The 14,659-nt window shown below is 54.6% G+C and overlaps 3 protein-coding genes across 3 annotated transcripts; 1 reads left to right on the plus strand and 2 right to left on the minus strand.

The window, feature by feature from the left end:
- Window positions 1-25: 25 nt before the first annotated feature.
- On the minus strand, window positions 26-2,021 carry RPL36 (ribosomal protein L36). The gene is made up of 4 exons (XM_036282300.1): window positions 1,941-2,021; window positions 1,699-1,793; window positions 303-437; window positions 26-152 (listed from the first exon to the last, which is right to left on the minus strand). Exons 2-4 carry the CDS (start codon window positions 1,789-1,791, stop codon window positions 63-65), a joined length of 318 nt encoding a protein of 105 aa, XP_036138193.1. The 5' UTR covers window positions 1,792-1,793; window positions 1,941-2,021; the 3' UTR covers window positions 26-62.
- A 1,154-nt stretch (window positions 2,022-3,175) lies between these two features.
- HSD11B1L (hydroxysteroid 11-beta dehydrogenase 1 like) lies at window positions 3,176-7,654 on the minus strand. Its single transcript, XM_036282299.1, is given in 11 exon segments — window positions 3,176-3,521; window positions 3,606-3,771; window positions 3,900-3,965; window positions 3,968-3,992; window positions 4,378-4,469; window positions 4,820-4,912; window positions 4,975-4,977; window positions 5,216-5,232; window positions 5,519-5,648; window positions 5,732-5,818; window positions 7,576-7,654. Coding segments are annotated over 10 exon segments (861 nt in total). The 5' UTR covers window positions 5,805-5,818; window positions 7,576-7,654; the 3' UTR covers window positions 3,176-3,325.
- Window positions 7,655-8,171: 517 nt separating this feature from the next.
- MICOS13 (mitochondrial contact site and cristae organizing system subunit 13) lies at window positions 8,172-10,133 on the plus strand. The gene is made up of 4 exons (XM_036240703.1): window positions 8,172-8,373; window positions 9,089-9,266; window positions 9,445-9,496; window positions 9,903-10,133. Exons 1-4 carry the CDS (start codon window positions 8,345-8,347, stop codon window positions 9,998-10,000), a joined length of 357 nt encoding a protein of 118 aa, XP_036096596.1. The 5' UTR covers window positions 8,172-8,344; the 3' UTR covers window positions 10,001-10,133.
- The last annotated feature ends 4,526 nt before the right edge of the window (window positions 10,134-14,659 follow it).

The raw sequence follows: 14,659 nt of genomic DNA on the forward strand, positions 1-14,659 counted from the left end.
ACATGCAATGCCACCACAGGAGCCCCAGGTTTCTGAACAGATTTTATTACATGTGATGGGGTTTAGTCCTTCTTGGCTGCTGCCTTCCTCATGGCTGCAAGGACATTGCTCAGCTCCTCTCTCTTCCTCTTGGCACGGATGTGTGTCCCCACCTGCCAAGCAATGGGGGCCATCAGCCTGGGCCCCAATTCCACCCTTGCCCCTACCACCATCCTGTCGTCCTTGGAACAAAGGTTTTTACCTGCCTGGCAAAAGGCCAAATGCTTCTGCCCAATCCCACCCACTACCAACTGCCCACCTACCCTTTTCTTGATGAATTTCAGGGCCCGCTTGTCCTTAGAGACCTTGAGCAGCTCCATGGCACGCCGCTCATAGGGGGCAAAGCCACACACCTCTCGGATCATGTCCCGCACGAACTTGGTGTGCTTCGTGAGGCGCTGGTGGGGGGTGGGGGGGAGAGATGCCATCAGAATACAGCACCTCAAGGCCAGAGCATGTAGGGTCACACCTGGGCCTTCGGCTGGAGTATTATTTTGTTAATCCTCACCTGAGGATATTTTTCCCATTGATTTTTAGTGAGTGGGGGGTGGTGGAGGGGGACATGACATCATTTAGTTGCCTCCCATGCACACTCTGACCAGGGTGGGATCGAACCTGCAGCCAAAGTACAATGTACCCTTGACTGAGAATCAAACCCTCGACCCCTTTTGGTGTGCAGGCCAACGCTCTAACCACTGAACCACACCAGCCAAGGCCAGCTGAAGCATTCTGACTGGTACAATGGAAGGGGGAGTCCTCCCCATTCCCCCAATGTCATCAAAATGGCATGTCATGCCTGGCCCTTTGTACAGGCTGTTCCTGGGCCAGGAATCCTTTCCCATTGGACAAAGGCTGCCACTTCAGAGTCGAGGCTACCTTAATAAAGTGTGGACAAAAAAGGGACAACGTAACAAATCAACTTACTTATTGGGCAACTCATTATGGGTAGTCACACTCTAGGCCTGTAACTTCTTTGGTGAAAGGTTTTTAAGCAAACCCTGTCCACTGTGCTTGTGTATCTAGGTTAACACATCTTTCAAATGCCTAATACCCCTTGAAGGTGTGACGTTATCTTAACTATCCTGTAATCCAGTCCCCACCTTGCTTTCTTCCTTAAATTCCCTCCTTAACTTCAAATGCATAAAAGAAACTGCAAAACTGTTAGTCTACGGGAAAATGTTAGATCTTGCTTCCGGGCAATTGTCAGTTTAGCTCAAATAAGCTCATGAAAATTCTCCACAGGTTTGGACGAAACCTGGCAGAAGGAACCCATAAATACTGATCAGCCTGAAATTCCTCAACTCAAAAGAATCAGCGTTCCCTTCTACATTCCCACCTCCACCTAACTCCGGTTCTACTGAGCAAACTCCTGCTTGTTGTCACAACAAGCTCCCAAACTCGCTCCACCTGCCCGATTCCATCCCACCGGCGGAGGGTCCTGGTGTACGGCCCAGGCGAGCGTTAGCCGCGCAGCCGTATCAGGACATTTCACTTACCGGTCTGGCCAACCCGACGCCCCCTTTCTTCCGCTCAGCCCACCTCAGGGCTTCCCACTGCCCTCGGTAGCCTGGAGCCTGTGCCCTGGCCGTGCCCTCCACCCGGAAGACCCTTCCCATCTCCCTACCAGAAGCAACCCGAGCGCGCGCCTCCGGAACTCACCCCGCGGCGGCGGCTGTGCCTTGGCTTGCTCACGTTCTTCGTCACCTTGTGGCCCTTGTTGAGGCCCACGGCCATCGGGTAGCGCAGAGCCATGGCTGTGGACAGGGTTGGGGAGAGGTGAGTCCTGCCTCGCGTCCCGGACCCCCAGTAGTTACTCACTGCACCCAGCCATTCCCCTAAGTGCACCGGAGGCCCAGGGGTACGGATGGCAGCGGATACCCCCACTGTAGGAACCAACTAACCTGTTGTTCCTCAATGGCTGCGGCTGCGGAAGGGCTGGCACGGCGCGGAACTCTGGGATATCTATTCCTCGCGGGTTGCGCGGGCCAGAGAGGCAAGGACGCTGCAAGCTCCCCCTGGTGGCTGGAGGGTTCCCTGCGGTCTCCCTGAGCATGCGTGTTTACCCCAACGGGCCCTAGCAAACGGTCGGAATTGGTGAGCTGCCTGTGGCTGTGGTGCCTCCCTATTCCCGGGGGTAAGAAGTTCGAATCCCACCTCAGCCGCTAGCTGGCGCCAGGGACTTCACTTCCCAATACCTGACTTTCTCCATTTTTGTAGAATGATGGCAAGAATAGGACATATTCCAAACTGTTTGAACACGGTATTATGGTACCTGACACAAAATAAAACTTCCATAAACAGAGGTTATTTCATATGAGGCCAAGCTCTGAGTTAGAGCTGAGTAAAGCGATGTGGTATAGTGCCTGCTGGTGGCATTTGATGTAGTTTGATTTAATTTTAGGTGGTACAGAGATGGGAGAGGCACGATGAAAACAATACAAAATAATTTTTTCTGTTTTTTATCTTTCAATCCTAATGTTAAGTGTGTAGTGCCTGATACACGTTATCACTACTGGTGCACAAACCACGTACTTTGTGTGGCAAATAATGCCTTTGGTCTACAATCAGCACTCTTCCTTCTGCCCCAGACTTCCTGGGTGACTCCACCTCTCCGCCAGCCTGTTGAGAGCTCTGGTACACACATCCCCTCTTCCCTGCCTCTTGCCAGCAAATTGCAAGGACCAAGAAATTTGAACAGATGTGCAAAGGATTTTTATTAAGAAAAGGAAGGCTGGGTACAGTGCAGAACATGTTCTTTCCCTCCTCCCCCTCCTGGGATCCTATCACTGGGATAGGTGGGATAACTTTGTGGCTCTCCCTTGCTTAGGGCAAGGGTTGAGCGATGCTCTGAGACTGAGTGGAAAGAAAAAATCAGGTTGTTCCAGGTGGGAGACAGAGAAGGTTCCTAGGGTGCGTCAGCGGTCAGTGTGACCTGTTTGACGTGGCCAGGGCCCTAGGGCTGACTTGCCACATCACCTCTCTGGGCCTTAGTTTTCCTGTCTGTAAAATGGAAGCAGCAATCACAACAATGATGACGGAGAAAACCGAGGTAATGCCTTCTGCATCCCTGACAAGGTACTGACTGGCACACAGAAGCTGCTCTCACACCCAGAGATTTCATTGTTTCCAGGTGCTAGTAGTTTGTCTCAGTTTTCTTTTCCTGTGTTGATGACACTATCTTGGGTTGTGGCCACCCTCTTAGAGATGCCTCTGTTTGTGTCCTGCCTTCGGGAAGGCAAGAAGAAGGGTTCCCCTCCAGAAGATGAAGGGGCTCCACCCCAGGAGCTCAGGCAGCAGCAGTGGCAGTGACACTGAGCTCCTGGTGAATGAACCAGGCCTTTGAGTGAGGCAACCAGGTCTGAAGAAGGCAGAGCATGTGGAAGCGCCACGGGCAGAAGACATGGAAGACACGCGTGGCACCGCCACAAATCACAACCAGGGCTGCCTTGGGCCCCAGGGTTGCCTTGACCCTTGTGACATCCCTAGGGACAGGGGGTAGCATGGTGGGGACTGTGGCTGGGGCTAGGTGGCCCCCTACAAGCTCCGGCTCGCGCCCCTGGCCTTACCTGACTCCCTCAGCAGCTGAGGCGTGATCTCTGAGGCCCAGGATGCACATGGTGATGGCCACATTCACATTCTGCACATCCAGCTCCCGCTGCAGGGAGCCAAAGAAACTATCCAGTGTGAATTTGGCTGCCGAGTAAGGGTTGGAGAAGGACGTGGGCACGCGGCCTGCGGGTGCAGAAGGTGGTGGCTGAGCTGCCACGCGCTCCCCCTCCTCGAGGTAATCTTCCTGCCCCATCCAGGCTCTCCTGCATCAGACCTGGGGCCTCCCCACTCCCCACCCTGCGTACACACACTGGGCAGTGAGGATACCACCACCAGAGAGCCCTTGCTGTCCATCAGACTGGGCAGAGCCAAGGAATCAGTTGCATGTAACTCAGGAAGTTCACCTGGAGGTGGTGACTGGAGTCAAGCAACAGAGGAAGAACCCAAGCCCAGAAGGTAGGGGTAGGGGCGGGACTTACAAAGCTGGGGGCGGGGCTAGTTAGGGATGGGCAGGAACTAGGATCAGGGAGGAGTCCTGGATGGAGGAGTTGGGGTTCAAGCCCAGGGGCGGAGCCAAGGTTTAGAAAGGGTAGAGACTGGGGTGGGGGGGTAGACAGGGGCAGGGACCCAAAGAGGAATGGGGGAGAGGGGAGAGGGGAGAGTCTGGGAAGGGAGAGCTGGGGTGCTAGCAGTGTGAGGAGCCAAAATCGAAAGGGGGCAAAACGTGGGGATAGGGATGGAGCACCCACCCTGGAGGCTGGGAGGCAGGGCCGAGGAGTGGCGGAGCACCTGCATGAGCCAGCTAGTCCTGTGGACACTGCGGGTCCATGTGCCTGCTGGGGCAGCACCAAGGTGGTTCAGCACGAGGTAGTCCAGCCCGCCTGTCCAGGATAGAACCATCAGCTAGGAGCTAGTCCTTAAGGCTCCACCCGCTGTGCCCCTCCTGAGCCTCACCTCTGAAACTTGCAGACTCCGCCTAGAGCACTGACCCAAGGTAGTGCCCTTCTCCCCCCAGATTAAGGAGACCCTGCCCTACTCCCTAGATCCTGCTAGGCTTCGTCTCTAATCCAATGGGGCCCCCTGGATGCAACAAGGCTCCACCCCTCGTTACGCCCCAGAACCTTATAAATTTCCTCCCACAGACACTATTACTACCATACCCCCCACGCCAATTCCAGTCCTGCCCCTAAAGTTTAGACCAAGGTCCCAGACTTCAGGCCCCACCCCTCACCCAGCTTGTCCAGCGCAAACTGCACCCTGTGCTCAGGCACTTCATGGGAGGCCATGTCCGCAGCGATGTAGAAGACCTTGGGAGCACCCAGCTCTGGCAGTTCCCTAACACCTGGGGGGCCAGAGCTGCCCGTGGGCCCCTCCACCCCAGATGACTCCCTCCACCTGCCAGGCGCACTGGGGCCCCAGCCTGAAGCCCCCTCCCCTACTCTGGGCCTCCTGTTCAGTCCCCAAAGCTTTACCACTGGGGTTGTAAACTGGCAGTTATTTCCTTTGCTCAATCATCAAATTTTAAAACTTAGGAGATACCAAATAAATCTCAAGGTTTCTGGCCCCTCTTGAAATTCTGGAAGGTTTGTCTCCAAGAGCTGTGCATTTCCTTGGAACATTCTGTTGCTAAATCCACCCACCACCCTTTTCAGTTTGAGAACCCTGGCCGTCGTCACAGGCTTTGGACACTACCAATACTGCCATTTATTGAGGAACACTTACTACTTTACACTCACTGTCTTACTGCATCCACCCAATACCATAGCCCACAAGAAGGTACTTTTATTGTTTCCATTTTGTAAATGAGGAAATTAAGGTTTAGTGAGGTCCATGGGAAGCCTGGGATCTTCTTTGCAGGGATTCAAACCCAGGTCCCATTTTTCCACCCCACTCTTGTCCCCACCATTAAACTTGAAATGAGTGTCTCAACTTCTGCAGGAGAGCCTCAGTGTAGGCAGTGAGCACCAAGTGAGAGCCCAGACGGGCATAGTGATATGCCAGCTCTTTCCCAACGCCTGCACTGGCCCTTGTCAGCCGCACACAGGCTCCATGGAGGCTAGCTGGCAGTGAGCAGGGGTGGTCAGCCTAGGGACTGCATAGAACAGCTGGCCAGATTCCTCCCTGTCCCACCCCAGGCACTCACCTGGGTCGAAGTTGTCAGCCCAATAATAGGTGAAGAATAGGGCTCCCAGCCCAGTGAAGAGCAGCACCTTCATGGCCCTCCCTGGGTCTGCTGTGAGAGAGACGATGGCCAGCACAGTCCTGGCCCACAGCTACACCTGTTTCCCCTACTGCACCTTTGTTCAAAGAAGATCCTCCTGGCCCCTAGACCTGCTCCTCTTCTCTGTCGCAACAGCTACCATCTGGTCCAGGTCACCTGAACCACTATACCAATCTTCTGGGCTTTCTTCCTCCATGCAACAGCACAATCAGATCTTGCCTCCTAATGTTGAAAATTCTCCCTGATTCATTTAGGACGAAAGCCACACTCCCTGATGGCCAAAAAAGCCCTCCATGGAGCAGCCTCTCTTGCTCACTCTGCTTTTTGCCATGCCAGCCTCTTTACTGTTCCTGAGAACCAACCAGTCACTATCTACCTCAGGGCCTTTGCACTGCCTGTTCCCTCTGCCCAAAACGATCTTTGCACATATAATCCAATGGCTTGCTCTTACTTCTTTCAAGTATCAGCACAAAAATTTCTCCCTTCTGGAGCACTTCCTTGGCCTCTTTTTCTAAAGCATCTCCCTTCCTGGTCCCTTCCTCTCCCATACCTCTAGAACTTTTACCTCCTTCTCACCACTTAACATCACCTAAAATTACTTTGATGGTGTGTTTCATGTTCACTGTCCCTCACTTCCCCTAGACTGTCAGCCCCATGAGGGGAGAAAAGAACCAGAAACCTACTTCTGTTTTTTTTCACTGTTAGGTCTTTAGTGCCCCAAACGGTATCAGGGACGCAGCAGGTGCTCAATAGATACTAGATTGACACAGGTATGTGGGAGGCAAGAGATGGGGGAGCCTAGAAAGACCACTCTGGAGATACCTAGGAGAAATTGGAAGGTGTCCATATCATGAGAATTAAGATATGACTTCAGCTGTGGGAGCAATTTACTTGTTCCAGGGAGAAGGCTAAAGAGAGAAACAGGTCGGGTGCTTAAAGTTTGGGGATTCAAAGGTCTCCCCTGAAATGGGCACAGGCCCATCACATCATGGGGTTTCTATCCCCTGGACTCAGTGGGACAAATAGGAAAGGGGGACTTCTAGGACCCAGGAGGCTGAGGTGGTGTGACTGGAGCGTTCCAATACCACAATCTCTAGATCCAGCCCTTGGTCCTTTGCCGCCACAACAAAGTTCCAGCTGCCTCCTTCCGGACTACTCCATCTTCACACTCTCTTCCCCTCACCCTGTTCTATCCATGCAGACAAAGGGATCTTTGTCAAAAGAAATCTGGCGTCCCTCTTCCTGCTGCAAACCCTCCCAAGGGCTCTCCACTGCCCAAGATGGAGACCAGGCTCCTCACAGCCCACAAGGCCTCTGCCCACCTGTCCCTTCCCATCTTCCCCAACTCCTGTCCATGAGTCAGTTCTCAGAAAAAGCTTTTTGCCCTTCCCCAGTCACACCAGCAATTCTCTCAGCAGGGAACGCGCTCCCACCTCCTTCACTTTCAGGGAAAGCGCATGAAGCCCCTCAGCTCAACCCTCTTCCCACCCCCGTCCTTGATCACAGCAGCTCCACAAGGAGTGGCGGAGTTGGATGGATGGATAGATGGGTGAGTGGGTGGGAGGAAGGATGGAAGGATGCAGAGGATGGAAGGATGGGTAGATGGGTGGATAGATGGGTGGATGGCTGAAGGGGCCGGGCTGAGATGGGGAAGGAATCGGCGATCCTCGCACAATACACCTGCCCTCTGACACCGCCGGGCCTCGGTTTTCCCGCTGGACAAAAAGGGCGTGCGACCCGCTCCGCGCAACCAACCGCTCACTTACCCACTCAAGCCTCAGTGTCATCCACCATCCACTGGGGCGGGGGGTCCCCGCCCGGGACCACGCGCACGCCAGTCCGGCCCCGGACGGCGCCCCCTCCCTTAGGGCACGAGTCACGTGACCAAGAGCCGGCCTCTGGACGAGGAGGGGCCGGGCCGCGAGGACTCTGCGTCCGAGCGTTGCCGGGCAACGGCCTCCCTGCTGGCTCTTCCGCTCCCCGCCGAACCCCTGGCTGCGACTTCTGAAGGAAAACACCCTCCAGCCTTCGAAACCGCTCACGTGACCTAGACCAACCTCTCTCGAACAATTCCGCCTCGCGTTGCCGTGACGACTGGCTTCTATGCACACTCTTCTTAGGCCCGTTCCCTGAGTCCCCCGCGCGGGCGTGGGTGGATCTCCCTGGCTTCGACATCTTCTTGGGTCACCGTCAGGCCTCACTCCAGACACCCTATCCCTCTTTCCAGTCACTCCGCTGAGACCGGACTACATTACCCAAGAGCCTTGGCGACAAGGCGAGCTGTCCGGCGCTTCACGGGACAGTGCCGACTACAATTCCCACACCGCTTTGCGGCGACCCAGCCCATAGGATTAATTACGCGTCCCTTTCGCGGTGGGACCGCAACCTCCGGTATTTCTGAGCGGTAACGAGACTCCGACTCCCGGAGGCCTTTTCGGCTAACAAGGGAAACTCCTCCTCCCAGAAGCCTCTGCGGCGCCGCGACGGGAAGCGGCGGGCGAGCCGAGTGTCCTTGCTCTCGGGAGTCGAGCGACTATGGTGTCCCGAGTGTGGTCGATGATGAGGTGCGTGTGGCTGCCGGGCGGGTCCCGAGTCCCCGAGAGAGTCCCCTCCCTCCTGCGGACACCCCCTTCTGGTTTGCTCGCGACCTGCTCTTCGTTTCCTGTAGTGTCAGGTGCCCCATGGCCCACATGGGGAAACTGAGTTTCAAGCGGAGAGGTGATTCCCGAGGTCGCGCGAGCCCTTGCCTTCCGATTCCTGGAATACGAGAGCTCTCCGAGCCTCAGTTGCCTTCTCTGTAAAGTGGGAATGCCGCACGCCTTTTACTGGTAGGTGAATGCGCGTCCAGAGCGGCGAAGGACATACAGGAAGCGACCAGACACTTGGAAAACCCTCGCGGTTTGCTCGCGGATGGTCCCTCCTCGGGCCAGAAGGCAGAAAGTCAGGGGACTTTCTTCACTATTCCCTGCTTTCTGCGGAATCATTAGTGACCCACTGTCCCTCTGCGGGCCTCAGTTTACCAGTTGAATGAATGAGGCAGAGTACTCCAGCTTTACGTACTGTAAATGGAGTGTTGTGCCTAGTTGGGGTCAGGCATGCCTCTGGGCTAGCAAGGTGCCTTGTCATTTCCTTCTTAGCTACCTGGCTTCAAGTCTCTCTTTGGATTGTGGGGCTCCCTAAGGGGTCTAACTCCTTCTCCCATGGACCTACCTGCCCCCTCCTACCCCAGGGTGGCCAGTAGTGTTCCCTGAGCTGCTGTGTACCCTTCCCTGCATGCAGGTTTCTCATCAAGGGGAGTGTGGCTGGGGGAGTGGTCTACTTGGTGTACGACCAGGAGCTGCTGGGGCCCAGCGACAAGAGCCAGGCGGTCCTTCGGAAGGCGGAGGAGGTGGTCCCCCCTGCCATGTACCAGTTCAGCCAGTACGTGTGTGAGCAGATGGGCCTGAAGATGCCCCAGGTACCTCGTGCTGGGAGTGAGGCTGAGGCTTGATGGGATGGCCTTAGTCGCTGGTCCCTCCAGCCCTGCATGGTGTCCTTCACACTGGGGTGTGGGCTGCTCTCTCTGCCTCTGGAGGGGATTGGGGTTGCTAGGCCCTTCCCCTTTCACCAGCCCCTTCTCCCCTGTCTCTTCCCAGCTCCCAGCGCCTCCAAAGTTTAACTTTCACATCCGTGAGTCCTGGAATTCAGGTAGGCCCTGGCCCCTCTGCTTCAGGGAGAGGGGAGGAGCTGCCCCAGTCCAGCACCACCAATTCTGCTTCCTGGTCATGCCTTTCCATCACTCCTCTTACTGCTGTGTGTGCCTCTCCCACATCTAAGAGAGAAGGGATGGAGGTTCCAGGGAAGTGGGAGCAAGATGGAGCCTCTTTTTGGGAGCTTGAGCCACATCAGAGCACATCAGAGTCAGGTTGCCTCAGAGAAGGTGAGGCCCTGCTCCTCCTCTGCCTCAGTTTCCCTGTGTGGAATTGACTGAGCTGGAAGTGGCACCTCTAAAAGCATGGCCAAGCTGGGTGTCCCAGGGGGTTGGACTAAATAAACCCCTTGGCTGTAGGTGGGGAGCCTCACCAGACACTGGGCCCTTCTTCCCTCCCCACAGGCATCATTACGGTGATGTCAGCCTTGTCGGTGGCCCCTTCCAAGGCCTGTGAATACACCAAGGAGGGCTGGGAATACCTGAAGGAGCGAATCAAGTAGCCTGTCAGAGGAGGCTGCCTTCCCTGGTCGGGAACAGGGGCATGAGTGCCCTGGACCTCAAGCCTCCAGAGTGGGACCCCAATCCAAGGGCAGCTCCTGGCCTTGCTGGCCCAATAAAGGACTTCGGAAGTGTTCCCCGATCCATGTGCTTGCCCCAGGGGCATGGGTGGCCCAGCTGGCTCTCAGAGTGTATGGCACTGGGCTTTTGGCTCCTGGGAACTCCTCAGGGCCTGATCTTAGTACACACCTTTTCCGTCTGGTCCCTGACCACTGGGTCTCTCACCCTGTATGGAAAATGGGAGCAGACAGTTGGCCCCAGTGCTCAGGATCCCTGGAAAGGGTTGGGAAAGTGCTGAAGGCCAGTCTGGGCTAGGGGGAGAGTCTAGGTTCTTAGAGGGCTGAGCTCAGGATGGGGCAGTCTGGGAGACGGGTTGGTGGAATGGGAAGAATTCATCTCTCCTGTGCCATCTACACACCTAATCTTGCCTTGTCTCCATTCTCACTCGTTCTCCCTGTTTCCTACGATCTGGTATTCCTTGGGAGCACAGGCCTGGAGGTCATTGCCACATAGAAGAGATTTTTCCCAGCCCACAAGGGTCCTACCCTTCCAACTTCATCTTCCAGAGGTACTCTGCAGAAACCTTCCCTGACACCCTATTCCACACTGGATCGGCTGCCGAATGACCTAACTATTTGCTGCTTCATTGAGCTAGAGTTCTGGGAGGTTGGGCTCTCTAGATGTTCCCAGCCACCCCACCATTGAGGGCATCCCACTGTTATGGTACTAGAAGGAAATCTGTGCCCCAGTCAGGGTAGGAGATGGGCATAGATAGGAGCCAGAGGCTGACTCATGAACCTGCCCTAGAGCAAGGAGAAGACCCTAGGGGCATGGGGTGGCCCCGGTTATAGTGCTCCAAGCCAGTATGGCATCCTCTGTTCCTAAAAGTTCTGGATGGGGGGGTGTCCCTCAGTTTAGGGCTCACCCAGGCCCATGATTCTGGAGGGGATGACAGGTGTTACATGTGAGGAAAACAGAGGCCTGGGCATTTCCCCAGAGAAGTGTGTGTCCATTCACCTGGTGACAAGTAGGGAGGGGTGTAGCTGAGGATGGGTGGCCCAGCCTGGGGTGCTTGGGGAGGGAAAGCTCACAGTAACCTGTGGGTCTCCCATGTCCTGGGTGCTGCCCAGTTCCCTTTGCCACCTCTGCCCTTGATGGGCCTTGGCTGGGGTGGGAGCAAGTCTAGGGTGAGGGCAGGATGGGCAAGGCCAGGGAGCATCCCTGATCCTTGGTGCTGTCCAAGAGGGAGCTGGTGCTGGCCATCTTGGAAGTCAGGAGTATGGCCCAGGTTCAGGACCCACCCAACCTTGCTCTCCACCTACTGAGCCCTTCCATCAGTTCCATGGGCCTATTTTACAGATGGAGACACTTGTGCAGCCAAGTTCAAAGCCCACTCTGTTCACCAGGAGCCCAGATGATTAATGTTAAATCCTACCTGGGGCACAGGATTTCCACTTGCCTCACCCCCATGGGTCCAGTCCCGGGCCTTCACATATAGGAGGAGTTTATACTCTGGCTGTGCCATGTGCTCCACCAGGTTCCCTGAGTGCTCTGGGGCCTCCTGTTATCATCACTATTTTATCAAATGGAGAAAGACCTGCCAAGGCCACTCCACTGCACTCTTGAGCAGATGTTAAAGGCCCATAATTGGTCCAGGAAAAGAAACCAACCATTGTAGGTTGGCAAGGGGCTGCCCTAGGGACATGCTCAGCCCTCTTGGCACCCTCACCTCCAGGAAGCTGACCTGCAGCTCTATAAACGTGTATGTGTGTGTATGTGTGTGTGTGTGTGTGTGTGTGTGTGTGTGTCACCCTCACCTCCAGGAAGCTGACCTGCAGCTCTATAAACGTGGGGAGGGGGGGCATTGGAGGGTCCCCTGAAATTGAACCCAAGCCTTGGTCTCTAGTCACTGTGATTCAGTCACTGCCTACAGACTCAGCCCAAAGTCAGTCACTGACTTCTGATTCCCTGTGGCTACTCTCACCATCCATGTGGATCCAGCCACCAGCCGAGACGAGGGTGTCACTCAACCCCCTCCATTGCCTCGCCTAGACAGACTCCCAATTCCTCTCCATCTACTTGTATCATCACCAGTGCCAAGACCGCCTCCAGGCTGGTTCCCGCCAATCTGTTTCTCAAAGTCCAAGTCTGATCATGTCACTGCCCTGCTCAGAAACCTCCTGTGGCTCCCCACTGCACGCCCGTGAGCCCAGATACCTTAGTGGGGACCTCCTCTTACTCCTCTAGGGCCCTCTAGACATCCAACTGGCCCTCAGTTCCTGAAACAGCTGGTTTTCACTTCTAGCCTTTGCCCACAGCCAACTCATGTTCACCTGGACATCACCCTCCTGGCTGACTCCTGCCTACAGCATAGACACTGCTTCCCCTGACACTTTCTACCCCAAGACTGAGTTGAGGGCCCACTCTGGGGCTCCTTGACACCCTTTGGATGCCCCCTCACAGTGCCTACCACCTCAGAGCAGGGTTTCCTCACCTCAGCATCACTGACATTCAGGGCCAGATAAATCTTAGGGTTGGCCATTCCAGGCACTAGACATTGAATAGCATCCCTGCCTCCACCTCCAAGTGCCAGTAGCATCCCCTTGCCTGCCAGTGATGACAACCATATGTCTCCAGGTGCTGCCAGATTTCCTCTGGGGACAATCACCCTAGCTGAGAATTGCCTTGGGGGTCAGTATGAGTATCCTATGGCCACTGCAATGAATGAGCACAGTCTTGGCCCTAACATGCCTTGCTTCTCCCAGTTCTGGAGGTCAGGAGCCCAACGTGGGTCTCACTGTGCTGAAATCCAGGTGGCATCATGCCTGGCTCCTTCCAGAAGCTCCAGAATCTGTTTCCGGGCCTTTTCCAGCTTCTAGAGGCTGCTGCATTCCTTGGTCCATGGGCTATTCATCATCACAGCCAACAGTGTCATCTTCCTCTCTCTCTTACATCTCCTCTGGCATCCCTGCTGCCCTATTTCTAAGGACCCTTGTAACAAATTTGGACATACCTGGATAACCGAGGATCGTCTTCCATCTCAGGGTTCCTAATTTTATTATTTTTTTTAAATCCTCACCCGAGGACATTTTTCCTTTTTTGTTCAGGTAGAGTGGGAGGGAGAGACAGGAAGAGAGAGAGAGAGAGAAACACCGATGTGAAAGGGACACATCGAGTGGCTGCCACCTGCACGACCAACCAGGGCCGGGGACAAACTGCAACCGAGGTACGCGCCCTTAGCGGGAACCGAACCCGGGCCTCTCGGGACCGCAGGTCGATGCTCTAACCGCTGAGCCAAACTGGCCAGGGCAGGGTTCCTAATTTTAAAAATCTCACCTGCGAACTCCCGTTTGCCACTAGGATTCATTTTGTTTGCCCCTACCCTGAGGTGGGATGGTGAGTTCTGCTGAACCACAGGTGACCAAGGTATATGAGCCCCAAGGATTCTACTTGCTGTGTGCTGGGCTCAGGGTCTTCGTGTTATTTGCTGAGAGCAAAGCCCAGCTGATGTTCTGTTCTCAGAGCCATGTTCTGGGCAAAGGCTGAGCCCACCTTGGGGCCAGATGGGCTAACAGCCTGGTCTCTTTCCATAGATAGCTGAGGGCCAAACCAGTTTTTATTAAATCTGGAAGCACAAGGTGACATATCCAGGCAACAGCTATGTTTCCCCATCATGGCCCTGGAAACAGTTTTGTAGTTAATAGGGATTCTGGTGGACTAGAATTTGGGAGGTGTTCTGTGGCCTTCAGAGAATTAGGCTATTTGTACCTGAGGTGGGCGGTGAAGGAAGAGGGGGATACAGTCCCACAATGGCACCTCTTAAAGCAACCCAGTAGCCCCATTATACAGGCAAGCAAATAGAGGCTCATGGAACTGAAGGAAATTGCCCCAAGGCAGGACTTAAAGGCAGAACTTGGCCCAACTCAGGCTGTGTCCTGACTGGGATCATTTTTGTCACAGATCGGGTGGTTGGTCTCTGGCAGAAGGAACACAGCTGGCTGCAGTTGACAAACCCCTGGATTTCAGGCAATGCTTGGTTCCTGATCAAACCTGCCTCACACTGTCCAGCCATAAGGTCTCCTTCCTCTGTATCCTGGGAACTCCCCTTCCACACTCAGGCCCCTGCTCCAGCAGAGTTCATCACTTCCTGGTGTTCAACAGCTCTTCCCTCAGCTCCCCACTTTAAATTGTCCTCACCCCAGTAGGATGTAATTCCACTCGTGAGGTCCCTAAAGGAGTTAGATCCACAGAGACAAAGCAGATGGTGGGTGCCAGGGGCTGTGGGAGGGGAGTGGAGAGTTAGTGTTTAATGAGTTCCAGGTTGGGAAAATAATTTCTGAAGATGAATGATGATGGTTGTATGTAGTGTGAAATGACACTGAACTGTGCATGTAAAAATGGTTAAAATAGTAAATTTCATGCTACATATTATTTTACCATACACATGCAAAATAACAGCCTGCTCAGCAAGGGCTACAGGATTGCTGGAAACCCCAACAGTCCTGGAAGCTGCCTCTTTTGGCCCTCCTTCCCTGAAGGAAAGCTGTAGCTTGGCTATGCTGAGTATAAACTTTGTTTTACTTAAAAAAGAGACAATTCTT

This window comes from Molossus molossus, unplaced genomic scaffold (assembly GCF_014108415.1).
Source record: "Molossus molossus isolate mMolMol1 unplaced genomic scaffold, mMolMol1.p scaffold_m16_p_4, whole genome shotgun sequence".
NCBI classification, from domain to species: domain Eukaryota; kingdom Metazoa; phylum Chordata; class Mammalia; order Chiroptera; family Molossidae; genus Molossus; species Molossus molossus.